The 15,297-nt window shown below is 47.8% G+C and overlaps 1 protein-coding gene across 3 annotated transcripts in view; it reads left to right on the top strand.

Moving 5' to 3' along the window:
- MGLL (monoglyceride lipase) overlaps positions 1-9,900 on the top strand; it is a 65,255-nt gene extending 55,355 nt beyond the window's left edge. For all 3 annotated transcript variants that reach the window (XM_054387255.1, XM_054387256.1, XM_054387254.1), the window contains 2 exons: positions 5,075-5,290; positions 6,206-9,900. In XM_054387255.1, coding sequence (XP_054243230.1) covers positions 5,075-5,290; positions 6,206-6,331 — 342 coding nt within the window. In that variant the 3' untranslated portion in view covers positions 6,332-9,900. The remainder of the gene's footprint in view (positions 1-5,074; positions 5,291-6,205) is intronic.
- The last annotated feature ends 5,397 nt before the right edge of the window (positions 9,901-15,297 follow it).

Raw genomic sequence — 15,297 nt, 5'->3', positions numbered from 1 at the left:
GTGGTGTCACCATAGCTTGAGACCCTTTAACCATTCATACCCACTCCTAGTAATAAGTTACAGCCTATTCATGCCATTACTGGCATAAACAGTGGTTGCTGCAACTGCTGTAACAACACGTAACAAAGGTTCTTCTCTCTGTTGTGGAAGGAGTGAAAGGAGTGAAAACACAAACTGTAAGTGAATGAAGGTGCTTTGGATGGACCCAGAACTTGATGCATTTCAGAAATGAACTTGAATGATGGAAAATGGCCCCCAAGGGTGTCTCAAAAGCAGGAGAGCTTTGTGGCATAGTGATCAGTTGTTCCTGTGCTCCCACATCAGCTCACATCTCACTGACAGATGCTGTCAGTGACAGAACCTGCTGTTCACACAATGGTTCATGTCTTAGGTCGAAGTTAATAAGTTGCCTTCCTCTGGGGAGGCTGGTTGGCTGGCATTAAAACTGAACCTGAAAGGCTTAGGAGCAAAGATGATGTCAGTGGCTGTGTGAGTGTAATGCATTCAGCCTTGGCTTATCCCACATCTTTGATTCACTGATTCAGTAAGGGGAAAGCAGTCTTCCATTACAGCCTCAAGGTGTTCAGGGTTGTTTCTTGGTTCTAACACTTTTTTGGTCAAAGGACTTTTCAGTTCACTTATCTGTGAACAGAATATTTTAGCATTTCACTGGGCTGAAGGTGGAAAGATTCAAGGAGCTAAGAAAAGGAAGATAGAGTAAGTCCTAGGAAACTGTCAGGACTAGCATGGGGCGAGTTGATGTGCATCCACTGATGCACCATATGACATATGTTTTCAAGTACCATCTGAGGCTGCACAAAATACATACTTGGGAAGAAGGCTGATCCCAGTCAGGCTGTAGGAGCCTGTTCTTAATTACATTCAGCTGCTGTAACTTGTTGCAGATAATTCAGAGAAAAGGTTTAAATTAGACAACCACTTCCTTAAAATCACACAGAGGAAAGCTTTCACTTTTGCATTTGTCTTAAGAGGATAAAAGCAATCAGTGCTCTGGAGGAAGAGAGGAGTTTGAGTGTTAACCCCTACTGAAGAGTGAGTGCGGCTGGGACATGTGGCTCTTTGCCTGTTTCTGCACTGATTTGTTCTGTAGCACTTGAACTCAGTGCCTCAACTGGTCCTTAAGGGTTAGCAGTTTTAAAATACACCTCCAGCAGTCGTATCTTCTGCTGGAAGTGCTCCACTAGATAGCTTCACAGGAGGGGCATTCTGAATAATAATGCATTTAGAAAAGTGTCAGTGAGCTCCTTTAATCTAGGACACAACACTGACTGAACATTTCCATGTTGGGGTGATATTGGAAGTCACCACAGCTTATAATGAATGCTTATAATAAATGCTATTGTGTTGTCTTTCTACCCAAATATTTGCTGCTGCTCCCTGTGCTCTATAATGCTCTGAGTCTGAAGAGCTGCTTCTGAGCGTTGGTTTTCCTCTGCTCCTTCCCTTTCCATGGAACAAGGGAAAAACATTTGCAGTGGATAAAAACAGTAGGTCTGCTTCATTAGACAGCAGCTGTGGATTGTGATGTAAAGCAGTTTCCTGATCAACTTCAAAACCAGGATCTGAGGCTTCAGGCACTTACTGAAGACAACGCAGCATCTCAGTCCTCTGGCTGCCTGTAACACACACTCCACCCTCCTTCTTGACTCAGGACTTGCAGCTTCAAAGCATGCAATGTGCTGGAAACATCCATTATTTATATGTTAAATACAGACTCCTGCCAGACCAACTTTCTATTCTCTAGAAATATTTTTGGGACATCATTCAAGAATTTCCTGACTAGTTTGTGTTCCCAGCAGGCTGTCCTCAGGGTGTAGGGACTGAAACACAGGATGGTATGGAGATGTTTGCTTGATCCCTTTGCTGTATCAAGAGCAAGAGACACAAAAGAGAGCAAGCAACAACCTTAAAAACCCGGTTCTGTTATTCCAAGGAGGAATACCATCACATGGCACCCCTTTACCCCATTAATCTTTGTTAGCTGCTGTTGATTTCAGTGGAATAGTCCCCTGACTTTAGTCTTGTTTCTGCAGAGTCCACATAGGATCAGCTACCTTATAATTAATTCATTGCTCTGCAAAACTCAAAGGGAAGATGCAGATCTCTAAGTAAGGGAATGTAATGCAGCAGGAGCCCTGGTGATTGCTTCTGTGTTAGAAGTACATAGAGAGAAAAAAGAGCTGTTGTGAGGGACTCTGCAGAGCCTTTGCTGGACTGTGGCTGGAAGCAGTTGCAGGCTCTCCCAGCATCACCCTCCCTCGCTTGTCTCCACTGTCTCAGAGCTCAGTGTGCCAACAGGAGCTCTGGGCTTGCAGGATTTGCAGTTTATAGCTTCCAGAATATAAAGCCCATTCCCTGTCTTTCCCTCTCCTGCTGATTTGTCCCTCGCCTCATGCACTGAACACAAGGATTCCTGTTCATTGTCTGGGAACAGGATCCTCTCCTTGGAGTCCTGATCATTCAGTGTTGGGATTGGGTTATTATTTTTTCCCTTTCCATCATCTACACAAAAATATTTGCTGACTGCTCAGTGGCTAAAAACTCCATGTTCCTTTGGAAAAGACCAAGAGAGAAAGAAACCCATTAGGTCATTCTCTTAGCACTGGTGGGGCTGGGGAGGGGGCCAGCTCACATGAATTCATCAACACTGTTTTACTCCATGGGAATGGAACTTCTGCCAATCCATCCACCCACCTCTCTTCATTCTCTCCCTGTAAAGTCCCTCATTTCTTGCCTTCAATTAAAAACAACAAAACCAAACAAATCATCTCAAATCTCACTGCATTAGTGCAGTGCTGTGACAGAGATCCAGACAACTCTCAGATTAGGCTGGAGCCAGTTGCTAAATAGCCAGAGGAACGCAGTAGTTTTGCTCAAAATACTGATGAAAAGTCAAATGTCAGGGTACACCCAGCTGTCAGTGGAAGAGCTACCACCACACTGTGGTTGGTGTTTTGGAAGTCAAAGGTGAACTTTTCCTGTGAGCACATTCACCAGAGGATGCTTCCTTCTTAACACATGCAGCTTCTCACCCTTCTGAAGCACTTTGCAGAGCAGGGAAGGTATGGCAGACAGACAGGCTGAACCATGTAGAGGTTGGAGGATGCAATGGAGGTTTCTGCACCAGTAAACAGGTTGGGCACTGGGAGGATCCATATGGAGCCAACAGGACCACATGCTGTTCAGCCTCTCTGTTTCCTAGGGCCTTTAGCAGGAGCAGAGGATGTTCAGCCTGTCTTAAACTGGATCCATTTACCTTAATCACAATCTTGTCTTTGCAGTGGCCTCCTACAAATGGTGTTTTCCAAAGCCTCAGCATGCATGGGCACTTGCTTCTTTGAAAGGGAGATGCTGTGCATGAGATCCTAGTATTATGAGCTGTGATGAGAAAGCTTGATCTTGGTCTCCCTGCCAAAAACTACCATCACTTCAGAGTAGCCATGATCTTGCACAGAGGCCAAAACCCAGTGATGGCCTTAGTCAAATACTAGAAACATCTGTGGCATCCAAGGGTCCCTAGATAAGTGCTGCAACAGTTTGAATTTCTTTGGTCCAGTTCCAGCACAAATTAGAGTGGCACTACAACTGTCACTCCTGTGACCATCCTCAGAATGGTGGGCTGAGGTTGAAGGATGTCAGCTGCCAATAGTCCCAAATTCCCACCCACTCCTTCCCCTTGCACTCAGGGTTAGGAACCATGAGTTCAAGCAGCAGAAAATGGTGGGGAGTGGAAGTAATATTGTGATAGGGGAAGACTTGTGAGCACCCTCATATCTCACTGCCAATTCCATTTCCAGTGCTTTGTGTTCCAACACACTTGAGATGGCAAGGAGGGAAGCTGGCTTTATGTCCTTTGGCAAATTAATGTCTCCCAGCCAGGAAAGCTCCACCTTGTATTGTCCTGCTGCCACATTGATAATTACATCTCACAGGCAGATGAATGCGGAATCCACTCCAAAGCCTTTCTGGCTTCTTGGTGGGGATCAGGCAAGCCACACTCTCCTGCTACAGTGCCTTTCTGTACCTACCCCTAGCTACACCCTGCAGTAGCCTTGAGAGTCACCTCCAGCCGTGGTCCCCTCAGGGGCAGGCACATGCAGGAAGCAAGAGAACCTCCAGTTTCAGCAAAGTGAGGGAGAAATTGAACAGACCCCACTGCCTGCGAGACGAGGAGACTGTTTTCAGCTAACCTATTAATAACCATCATTTCTATAAACATCTGCCAGGGATGGGAGAAACTGAAGGCTGTGCCAGAGACCAACCCATAATCAAAGCATTCTGGCAAATAGTGAGATGGCAGTGGCTGTGTGGGCCGTCTCCATGTACAGTATACAAATATTTACTGTAGATTGGCCTGCCGCAGCAACTACTCATTCCTAGCAACTTTCTGCACAAGCTATTCTAAATCTTTATCCTCTTACAGGCTGGCAGAGCAAGTTGGTGACTTCTATTTTTTTTTTCTTTTTTGCCTGTCACCTAATACCATCATCTGCTGCCTCATCTGTGCACACTTTGTACTCAGAGAGGACTCCTTGGCATAAGAGTGCTTTGCAGTCACCTGTGTCAGTTGTCTGTTATAGTGTAGGTCTTTGCCCCACAAAGGAAAGGTGGAAGAAAAAAACAACTGAGCCCTCAGCAGAGGAGTTAAGGACCCAGAGATTATCTTAGAAGTGACACAGTGTGAAGAATCCTCTGCAGATGAGATGTCACATTTGAGTGACAGAAGGACATGGCAGAAGGGAAAAAATGTAGGCAGGTGCCCCCACAGGAAGAGTCTTTGTCCAACTCTGGTTGTCTGCCTGCAGAAAGAGCTTTGGCTTGAATATTTTTGAGTGCTGTAAAATAGAAATGCACAGCAAAGAGCAAGCCAGGTTGTGTGAGCAGTTCTGGCTAGCCACACTAAAAACCTTGACCTTGACTCTGAGGGCAGGATGTCCTGATACAGTAGGAAATGACCGTGCAAGCCAAGGGAAGAGACTCCTCACTGCCAGGCTGAGCTGCTTTGTCTTTATGAAATATCGCTGACCTTAAATTACTTCTTTCTCCCTGCCAGATGGAGTCTTACACTTCTGATCCCTTGGTCTACCATGGTGGCATGAAGGTGTCCTTCGTCATCCAGCTGATGAATGCCATTGCCAGAATTGAGCGAGCTCTGCCCAAGCTGACTTTGCCCATCCTGGTGCTACATGGCTCTACTGACAAGCTCTGTGATATCAAAGGGTCCTATTTACTGATGGACACAGTGCAGAGCCAGGACAAAACGCTGAAGGTCATCTTGCTTTGATTTTTTTAGGATATGATTCTGTCAGTTTTTGGGCTGAGCATGAGTGACTGTGAGGGGCAGGTGGCCTGCTGAGCTCCAGAGCACTGTTGAGACAGAGCAGGTTACAGGAAGCAGCCCAAGTGCAGCCCTCCCTGAGCACGGTGTGGTGGCCTTTCAGCAGCTACAACCAGGCTGTGGGCAAGGGGGTGGTGGGTGAGATCTGACCCAGCAGTGGTTGTGTACCTAATGGGTCTCTTGGACATGAAGCAGCCTGGTGTTAGAAGTGGAGTGAGGCTCATAAGCAGTAAAGTGCTGACCCCAAAATCTCTTCTGAACAATGCTAATGTAAGCACCAACCTTACCTCATGCCCCAGTGTGTAAAGGTACACTACGGGGCCTTTCCAACCTTTCCAAAGCACTGCACAACAAAAGCCACTTCACATCTGCTCATTTCAAGAGATCCACAGCTGATTAACCAATTGTTAGCACATGAATGAGCTTGAAAGAGAGATAGGGAGACCAAGGGAAAGCTTTTGTCGTTGGAAAAATAACTGGGTAGTCATAAAAGGGAGTAAAATTGCACAAGGCATGACGGGAGCATCTCCCATTGTCCTTTAAGCTCCAAGGGCATGATCAGTATTTCCTCCTTCTTAGTGGGATACACAAGAAATACATGGGGCTGGGACATGCATTATCTTGCAGCAGGGTGTCAAGCTGCAAATGCCAATGCCTTCCTGCTCACAGAGGGGCAGCATCTCCAATGGCATCTCTTTGATTTCATAGCTTGCCACACCTGAGATGAAAACCTGACAAGGCGTGAGCAGGACATGTTGGACCTGTGGGTGTTGACAAGAGGGGACTGAATTTTCTTGTGTGGATGTTTTTTTTCTGTGCTAATCTCCATTCTCTCCCTGGTGGCAGGTGTATGAGGAAGCCTATCATGCCCTGCACAAAGAGCTGCCCGAGGTCTCTACCTCTGTCTTCACAGAAATACTAACATGGATCGGCCAGAAGATCTCAGCAGCTGAGGAAATCAGCCATACTTAAGAGCAATTGGTTTTGCAGCTTTTCCTGGGCCTTTCTGGGAACAGAGGCTTTTCTTAATAGAAGTTTCTCTGAAAAAGATGTAATGTGGAGGGACTCTTGGGATATTTTATCATGCACAGCCTAAGGGAGGGTGGGGGAAGAGGCACAGTGTGGAGCATTGTTTGCTGATGTAAATCGCCATTGCCCTCATTGACAGCTCTCTAGGTCGAGTGACTTTACTGGAGCGCCCCTCACCCACCAAATTTCCCTCACCACTTCCCCTTCTCTGCTTTCGCTGGGGTGACAGGGGTGTATTTACACTGCAATAATTTTTAGTATATCAAAGAAGTCAGTATCTTCCACTTTATGGTTTTGATTCCAGGTGCATACAGTCCCTTCCCTGTCCCCACCTTCCAGTACCTTAAAAGCCCTGGTCCTTGAGAGGAGAGCAGTAACAAAGGTGCTGGGTAACAAGGAGAAGCTGAAGATGGAGCTGGCAGCTCCGTGAAGGTGAAAGGCTGGTTTTCAAGGTCAGGCCTCTTTGGATACTGTCCTGATAAGCAGGCCAGGCCAAGGGAGAGCATCAAGACAGCCTCCCCCACTGCTCTGCATGTCCTCTGCGAGGTCGCAGTCAAGGAAAGCATGCTGAACTGCTCTGTGATTTTCATCATCAGAGCAAATCCCAGAAGGGAGAGGAGGAATGTGGAATCAAATCCACTTAGCACATTCACAAACCATGCTTTTCCCAATGCCAAACCTCGTCTCCTCTGCAAAATGAGCTATTCTGTAAATATTACTAGGAGCTGCTTTTTTTCCTTCCCGTTTTTTCTTTCCTTAATTTTTTTTTTCCTTTTCGGAATTGATCACTTGTGCTACTGAAACTGAAAATGCAAAGTCAAAGTTATAAGAGAATATAGTAATATAATATATGATGTATATAGAGATGGCTGGAAGTTGGAGAAGAAATGGGAGGAGAGTCTAAAAAAGGGGTTGATTGTTCCTTCTCTTGGCAAAGAATAACATTTTTCTACCGGGAGCCAGTCCTCTCGACATAACTTTGCAGTCATAATCTGTTGTTTTCCTTCATCAGTTGGAAAATGTCCTGAAAATAATGCTAGAGAGAAGTGCAGAGCATCTGGTGGGTGGGGATTAGCAGTGGGTGTCCTCATGGTCCACCAGTTTAGCAGGAGACCCACAGTGTGAACAGAGATCCTGTCCAAGCTCATCCCGATCTCCTCCTAATCAGCACAGCCAAATCTGGGGCTAAGCAGAGGGGCTGAGTTCACCCCTTTAGGTAAGGTGGGGAGCTGAACACAGAGCATAGTGTGCAATCATCCATCCGACATCTGCCTTGGTGCACTGGGGGCATCCGGGGCACTGGTGTACAAGCTGCCACGGAGGAGCTTGTGGACTGCTCTCGTGGTGCAGACAAGCCAAATGCTAGAGCCACCTGGCTCTCTGATAGCAACAAGGTGAAAGGAAAGACTTTTTAGAGCCAATTATGGAGCAGAGGTATCACATTGATACACTAAAAGCTGCCTAATAATCACATCATGGCCCTGCAGGTCAGTTTGTGCAGGGTGGTGGCTCTGATTAAGAATACACTTAGCACTAGCCAGTGAAGTTTAACCTCTGCTTCTTCCTCTGATTGTGCAAAAAATACCTGCAAATGTTGCATTATGAGAGAATGAGGCATCTCCCCCAGTGAGAAACCAGCCTCCTTTTTGCCTTGCCTGCCAGCAGTGGGAACCATTGCTGTAACTTGAGCCACCATGCCCAGGGCTAGATCCCACCTGCAGCAGTCACAGGGGGCCATGCACCTCTCCTCCCTTTGCAACCAGTGCTGGCAAGATTCAGGAAAGGGGCCTCTGTGCAATAACAGTCAGAACCAGGACTTGGTCCCATTCAGTTCCAGCAGCATGGGTGGATGAAAGATATGTGGATGCAGGTTTTGTCCTTGGAAAGTTACACAGGTTTTATGCTTGTATTTTCTTGCCTTTAAATAGAGGAATGAGCTGTAGTTCTCCCAGCAATGCCAGCTTTTGATTCAAATATTATTCCAGTGCAATCAGCTGTTCTCACCAACCTCTGCTAAACCTCTGGTGACACTTGCTATGGGAAGGAGGCAATGCACAGGTCATCTGCGCTGTATTTTCCAGCAGCCTGGCTTGTTGCAACTTCTTTTCCCTGCGCAAAATCCTTCCTTGCCAGATGCTGCTAGGCAAAGACAGCAAGAAGTGAAACACCACAGCAGTGATAAACCTTACCTGCTTCTTCAGCTGGAAGGAGAATCAAGTAGGCGTGATCCAGTGGTGACAGACGTTGGTGGGGGTAGTAGCAAGATGATGACATAAGGATGGGATTTTTGAAAGCACTTTTCCCGAGGAAGTCAGGAGGAGTAAATCAATACCCACATTCTTTAAATCCCTTCCCAAATTGACAAGCACTTTGTGGGGGTGGAGGGAAGTGACCCTTCAGCAGGAAGGTCAGAGCCTGTCTGCTCCCTCCAACCTGGCTTCAGGCAGAGGAAAGTCCATGATCAGTGCCTTTGCTAAAATGTGTCCTTTCAAGAAACATCTGCAGCTCTGCAGAAATAAAAGGAAACCAATTACATTGATCTGGGGAAGACTTGTTCCTCTGTCTAGCTAAGCTCAGCAATGGCACATGGCCCAGGGAAGCCATGTTTGAAAATCAGACTAACGAACAAGAAGTTGAAAGATGAAGAACAGCAAACAAGCGTGGGCACAAGGTTTATTGCCACCCTCAGCCAGTTTTCCGAAGAGTTACCATGTTCTGAAGACATTAACACAACAAAACCCTCCCCGAAAAAACCTGGAAAGGTGCCTGTCCCTGGCATCACACCCCTCCAGGCAGGCTGCATAGCAGAGAGGGAGCAGCGAGGGTGCATGAGTGCAGAGAGAGGGGGCCAGGAGCAAACCAGCCTGGGCCAGTAGAGACCCTGGTTTGTGGGAGCTGCAGCTCAGGCTGCACACTTCAGCTCTCACTGCTGTTGTCGATCCCTTACTCTGCCTGTAAGCTACTTTATATTGACCCAGTTAGGTTTCACCGTGCCCCAGAGGAATTCTTCCTTCCCGGACCAGATTAGTGAAAAGCAGAGCTGCTGCCAAGGGAGATGCAATTAAACTACTTTCAGATGGCAGGTCCCCTTCGCAGAGAGCACAGCCAGCCTTACGAATGTTGCTGTGCAGAGCCGCACCCCAGACCGCTCTGCCTCTGAGAACAGGTGGCCCTGGCGACTGAGCAATAGCAACGTGTAACTACTGTAGAGATCATCACCTGTAGCACTGACAGGCCCTTCCCCACTGCCTAACCCATCCCATTTTCTAGTTAGCCTGTTCTTTTTATACCACTCACCTTAGCACACTGCCAGCACAAGCCCATTGAGATCACATTTACTTTTCCAAGTAATTTCTGAGCTTGTCTCTCTTGTTCTGTTGTGTTCCAGTTCAATAGAATACATTTATATATATATATATACATATATAAAGACATATATACATACACATGTATTTTCAGTGGGAAAAAAAAAAAAAAACAAGTTTAGGATTCTTAAAGGAATGCAATGGATATTGCAACTAATAATAAAGTTATGTTTTCTGAACAGAGCGTGTTTGAGGCCATCATTGGTGACTGCCATCCCTCTGGAGGATGAGAGGGAAAGGCAGAGAGATATTAAATTGCTATTCAGCTTCTGGAGGAGGGGGATGCAGCCAGCACCTGCTCCCCAGCCACTGCAGCCCAGAGGTCTGGGAGCAGTCTAGTCTCATGGAGGCCTGAGATTTCCTTTCTGCTTCAAGGCCAGATTTTCAAAGAACCCTGAAACCTACAGCCTCACGCCACTGTTTGCTATAGCCCACAGCAGCACAAGAAAAACACCAGCTGGAGGCACTGCAGGTGTGAGATGTCTCCATACCACACTGACCTAGCAGGGCTCTCTGGGTAATCCCAAGGAAAGCTAAGTTGGCCCTCCCAAGAGCCAGAGCTTGCTTCATTTTAAATTGCAGCTGAGGTGCTGACTTCAGAAAAAAAAAATAAATTCTCTGACCCAAGTGCTTGCCACAGCCTCAACAAAACAGCAATCAAGAGTGGTGGACGAGCCTGAAGCAATCAGCAATCTCAGCCTGCTTTGAAACCTGGTTCCCACACTTTTATGAGTCCATTCAAGTATTAAATTGGTCCTGAACTGTACTCCATTCAAACAGGAAGCATCTGCAGCAAGGCCAGGAGCAGCAGCCATTTAAATCCTACTTTTTGCCTCCAGCTGCAACTACAGAGGACTGGGGAGCAGGTTTCTGCAGCTATCTCAGCTCCCAGGCAGTGCCTAGGTACTGTAGGAGTCCCCAGCTCACCCAGACACAGGGCTGGTGCTGTCAAGGTGCCCGGTGCTGCAGGAATGTCTCACCTACCCAGACAGCAGGGCTGGGGAACAGTCCAGCCACACAGCCTCCTCCTACCTCCATCCTTGTGCAGACTTCAGGACAAGCTGTTGTGTTTTGAGGACTCCGAGGTGACCTTATTGTGGCCTTTCAGTATCTGAAGGGGGCCTACACGAAAGCTGGGGAGGGACTTTTTAGGATATCAGGTAGTGATAGGACTAGGGGGAATGGAATAAAGCTGGAAGTGGGGAGATTCAGGCTGGAAGTGAGGAAGAAGTGCTTTACCATGAGAGTGGTGAGAGCCTGGAATGGGTTGTCCAGGGAGGTGGTTGGGGCCCCATCCCTGGAGGTGTTTAAGGCCAGGCTGGATGAGGCTCTGGCCAGCCTGATCTAGTGTGAGGTGTTCCTGCCCATGGCATGGGGGGTTGGAACTGGCTGATCCTTGTGGTCCCTTCCATCCCTGACTGATTCTATGATTCTATGACTCCCCAGCCGCTCACTTGCACTCCAAAGGGGGTGACTGCTACTATGGCAAGGGACAGGCAGGATGCTTTCACATGCCCAACCTGCAGCCTCCAGCAACTGATTGCATCCTCTTCATGCCTTGAGTCACCACATCAAGAGAGCAATACAAGTTTTCTATGTCCCTGTCAGGCTGTAGGTCTGATCACACCTCATCTTACCAGGTCAGGAGCTCTGGCCAAGGACTTTGATGCACATCAACACAGAGAGCAGAGCCGGGACTTTTTGCCGAGCCAGCAGGCACACTGTGGTAGGAAGGAACATCATTAGTAACAGGATTTTCTTTACTGCCAGAAAACTCCCTGGTTCTTTCTCATGGTATTTTAGTGCCTCATTCAGCTCCTTGCAGCTTTGAGGGCTGCTGGAGGGTGCACACCACAGTGCTGGGACAGGGATCAAGCCCAGGAAGGAGGGGAGAGTCCTGCACAAGCCTGAGAGCAGCTCTTTGGCAGCGCAGTTTTCTTGGTGTCACCACAGCTCAGCAAGCTGTCACAACCATAGATGACCTTTCTGGTTTCAGCATGTGCTTCTAGACTCATCCTGTGAGTCTGTGGGAATGCTGAAGCTTTTTTGCCTTTTTCTCTCCCCTCAGCCTGTGGTGGGTCTTGTGTTGTCCAAAGCTGGCTCTCAGGGTTGATGCAAAGTGGGGATCAGACAAAGGAAAAGCAGAAGTCATAGCAGTACCATGAGGGGTTTGGGGAGAGAGCTGGCAGGGACAGACAGCCGGCTCCACCATCAGGGCATGGAACAAGAGGGGTCACAGTCCACCACGTTGATGCAGGGACCATGCCTGTCAGACATCTGGGACCACACAGCCAGGCTCAGGCACCGGGGAAGAGCCAAATACTGCAGCTTCAGTGAGAAGGGAGGAATTTTTACTTCAGATCTGCTCAGTGTATAAAGCAGCAGCATTTCAGCTGCATGTGATGCTGGCAATAGCTTGCCAGCCTTGAGGAAAAATTTTTTGCTGTGAGGGTGATAGAATACTGCAACAGGCTGCCCAGGAGGGCTGTGGATTCTCCTTCTCTGGAGATATTCAAAACCTGCCTAGATGCATTCCTGTGTGATCTGCTCTAGGTGATCCTGCTCTGGCAGTGGGTTTGGACTAGGTGGTCTTTCAAGGTCCTGTCCAACCCCTGACATTTAGTGATTCTGTGGCTTCAGCATAGGATATACAGCCCACCAGAGAAGGGAGAAGAGGGGCTGCAATTCACCCCAGTGGGGGGGCAAGTGGGCACTTTCACTTCACCAGTTGCCATCATCCTTGCCTAGCCTTGGGCAGATCTCCATCACAGGGAAACAGAGCTGGATAGGGTCATGCAGGTGCCATCTTACCATCAGAGACCACACTGATACCCACACTATGCCAGCAGCCTGACTGCCTGCCACTGCTACTCCTGCTCGTGGCAGGCTCTCAAAAGTGGGGGGCTTTGAGCAGTTGTTCACTCGTTTCTCCACATACAAGCACGAGTCTCCTCTGCACACACAAACAGGGCAGTGCTCTCCCAGCTTATCAATCTGTGATGCTCTCTATGAGGGGGAAGCTGCTGCTGAGGAGCTACCACTCAACTTTCCTGCTGCTTTCCAAACAACTGTGTTATTAAAGCAAATAGCCACCTCTGTGAGCAAACACTGCAGAGCCCACATCTCCCAACAGGAGCAAACCAAACAACCATCCTTCCTGTGGTCACCACTCCTCAGGAGGGAGGGACACAGGATTAATTACCTTTGCCTCCGGAGGAAACTCTTTAGTGTATGGAAACATTCCAGGAATTCAGATGAAAAACAACTCCTAAGAGATCAATTAAGAGTTGATGGATCACAAGATATGTGCTGATATCTAACCAGAGGAAACTTGGCAGAGAAAGCTGGCTGGCCCAGGGGGCAGCTGAAGGGAGGGCAAGATGTCCAGCATGGAAAATGTTTGTCTTGTAAGAAAACATGCAGAGATGAGAACAGCTGAGGGGGCACCATGGCAGCTCATAGGCAAAGGACAAGTAGTCCCTTCCCTGCATCATTTAGGAAGGGTCCGTGACCAAAGGCAAGGGAGGCCCTGCCAGGCCACAGTAAACCCTGCCATAAGGAAGAGCCCCAGGAAAAGGAAGGCTTTCCGGTCTTCCCAAGGTCAGTGGCTTTCATATGCAAGTCATGCCTTCATTTAGATGGAAAACCCTGCAATAGCAACACCAGTCTCCTCAGGCCAACATGGTCAACCCCAGAGCAGGAGACATCTACATGCTAAATAACTCTGGATCCCCATTCAGAGAAAAACAAAACCAGGTTTTCCCTCCTGCCAGACTGCCAGGTCAGCTTCATGCTGCAGTGACAGCCACAAGCTGGCACAAGGCACAGGGCAGCCCTTGTATTTGTCACATCAAAACCCCAATGGCACTAAGCTTTCAGTGTGCACTTTTAACATCAAGTCCTCTCATCCCATGCTGTGGCTGCTCAGCACCAAAACCCAGCCCAGGGGCACTGGATCTCCACGAAACACTGAACTTGACACACGAGACTGATCTGTCCTGTTACTACAACCAGCACTGTGAGAACTGCAGTCTCAGAGTGAGAGAATCACTGTCCCCTTGTGTGCTTTCAGAACTTTTAGACTGTTTAGTTGCACACGATCAGAAAAGGCCACACAAAATCAGGAAACAAGAAATACCATCTCCTCTGGCCCTTGGAAAGGAAGGAGCAGTCACCCCAGGAGCAGCATGGCTAGTCACAGACAGCACCTTGAATGGTTTTGAAGAAGCTGTGCCCAAGAGGCACTCAGACTGGAGAAGCAGCATGGAAGCTCTCCAGACATTTTGCTTGAAGCATTTTCAGCTTCTCAAAGAGAGCCTTTGGGAATGGGAAAGAGATCGAACTTGCCACCAACAAACTTGGTTTAGAACTCCTGGTTTGGTTTTAGATTCAGGAAGGGGGAGATGTTGGAAGTTCTCAAGAGCAGATTGCTGGCTCCCATTATGGAAGCAAGCTTAATAAAATTCATAGAAATATTGGTGGTTCTGCTCTGCTGTGCCAAGTATGTGTTAGAATAAAACCTTCTGAGCAGAAGGGAGAGATATAATGTCATCTTAGCCTTGATATGAAAGATCAGCCTTCATCTCCTAAAGCATATCTCAAGGAACACTACCACATGTACTTGCTTTCCCTTCAGAGCAGGTCTCAGCACAGCCTTGCCTGAACAGTTCATCATTGTCACACACTTGTACAAATGGTACTGGGATAACCCTGACTAGTGAAGAAGTGATAAAAGAATAACAAGAGGCATTTTTTCTTGCTGGGGTTTTAAAGGCATCCCAGTACAACACAGACCAGCTCGGTTTCCTCCATGGGAAAGCTACATCAATTTATTTTGGATTTCTTTACAAAGGCCAGCCCCACCCTACCCTGAGCCCATGAACCTACCCATCTGGCCACATCACAGCAGTCCCTTCACCTCCCTCTTTTCTAACCCACTATGGCAAAGCTAAGGCCTTATGTTTTGCATATCACCAAACAGAGCCGGGAGCAAAACAGAACCACTGGAAGAAGGCTGCAGTCAAGAGGGTGCAGATCTCACTTTCCAATCCTGTTCTTTTTCCCCTTGAGCTTGCTCTGCTGCTAATAGGAGGAGGGAGAAGAAAGCTCTCACATTCATATCTAAGAGCTTATTTTGGGAACTGAACAGCCAGACCCTTGGGAGCAGAGCTAGCTCTTGGCATGGTACAATCCTCTCCCAAGGCCTTCTTTAGTTTCCTGAAATGCCCATGACACAATGCCCTGAACTTGCAAGCTTATGAAGTTAACCACAAGTAGGAAAACCCATGTGCATGCCTGCCCCCTTCCCCTTGAAGCTTAGCTTTGGCCTCAATGCCCTTGTTTCCCACCAGCAGCCCTAGCTAGGTTTGTTCACCCTGGGAGCTGAGAACAGGCAAACATAACCCAGCTCCCCAGACTGTGACAGGCTTCATGAGACTGCCCATAGCAAGTGAGTTAGAAAAACTCAAGTGGCACTCTGAGCAGATGAGTTTGTCAACTCACACCAGCTGTGAGCTGTCACATGGGGAGGTGTCATCCCCAGTC

Source organism: Indicator indicator, chromosome 15, assembly GCF_027791375.1.
Source record: "Indicator indicator isolate 239-I01 chromosome 15, UM_Iind_1.1, whole genome shotgun sequence".
NCBI lineage: Eukaryota > Metazoa > Chordata > Aves > Piciformes > Indicatoridae > Indicator > Indicator indicator.
The sequence above is the reverse complement of the archived record's forward strand: the minus strand, read 5'-3'. Positions and strand labels throughout refer to the sequence as shown.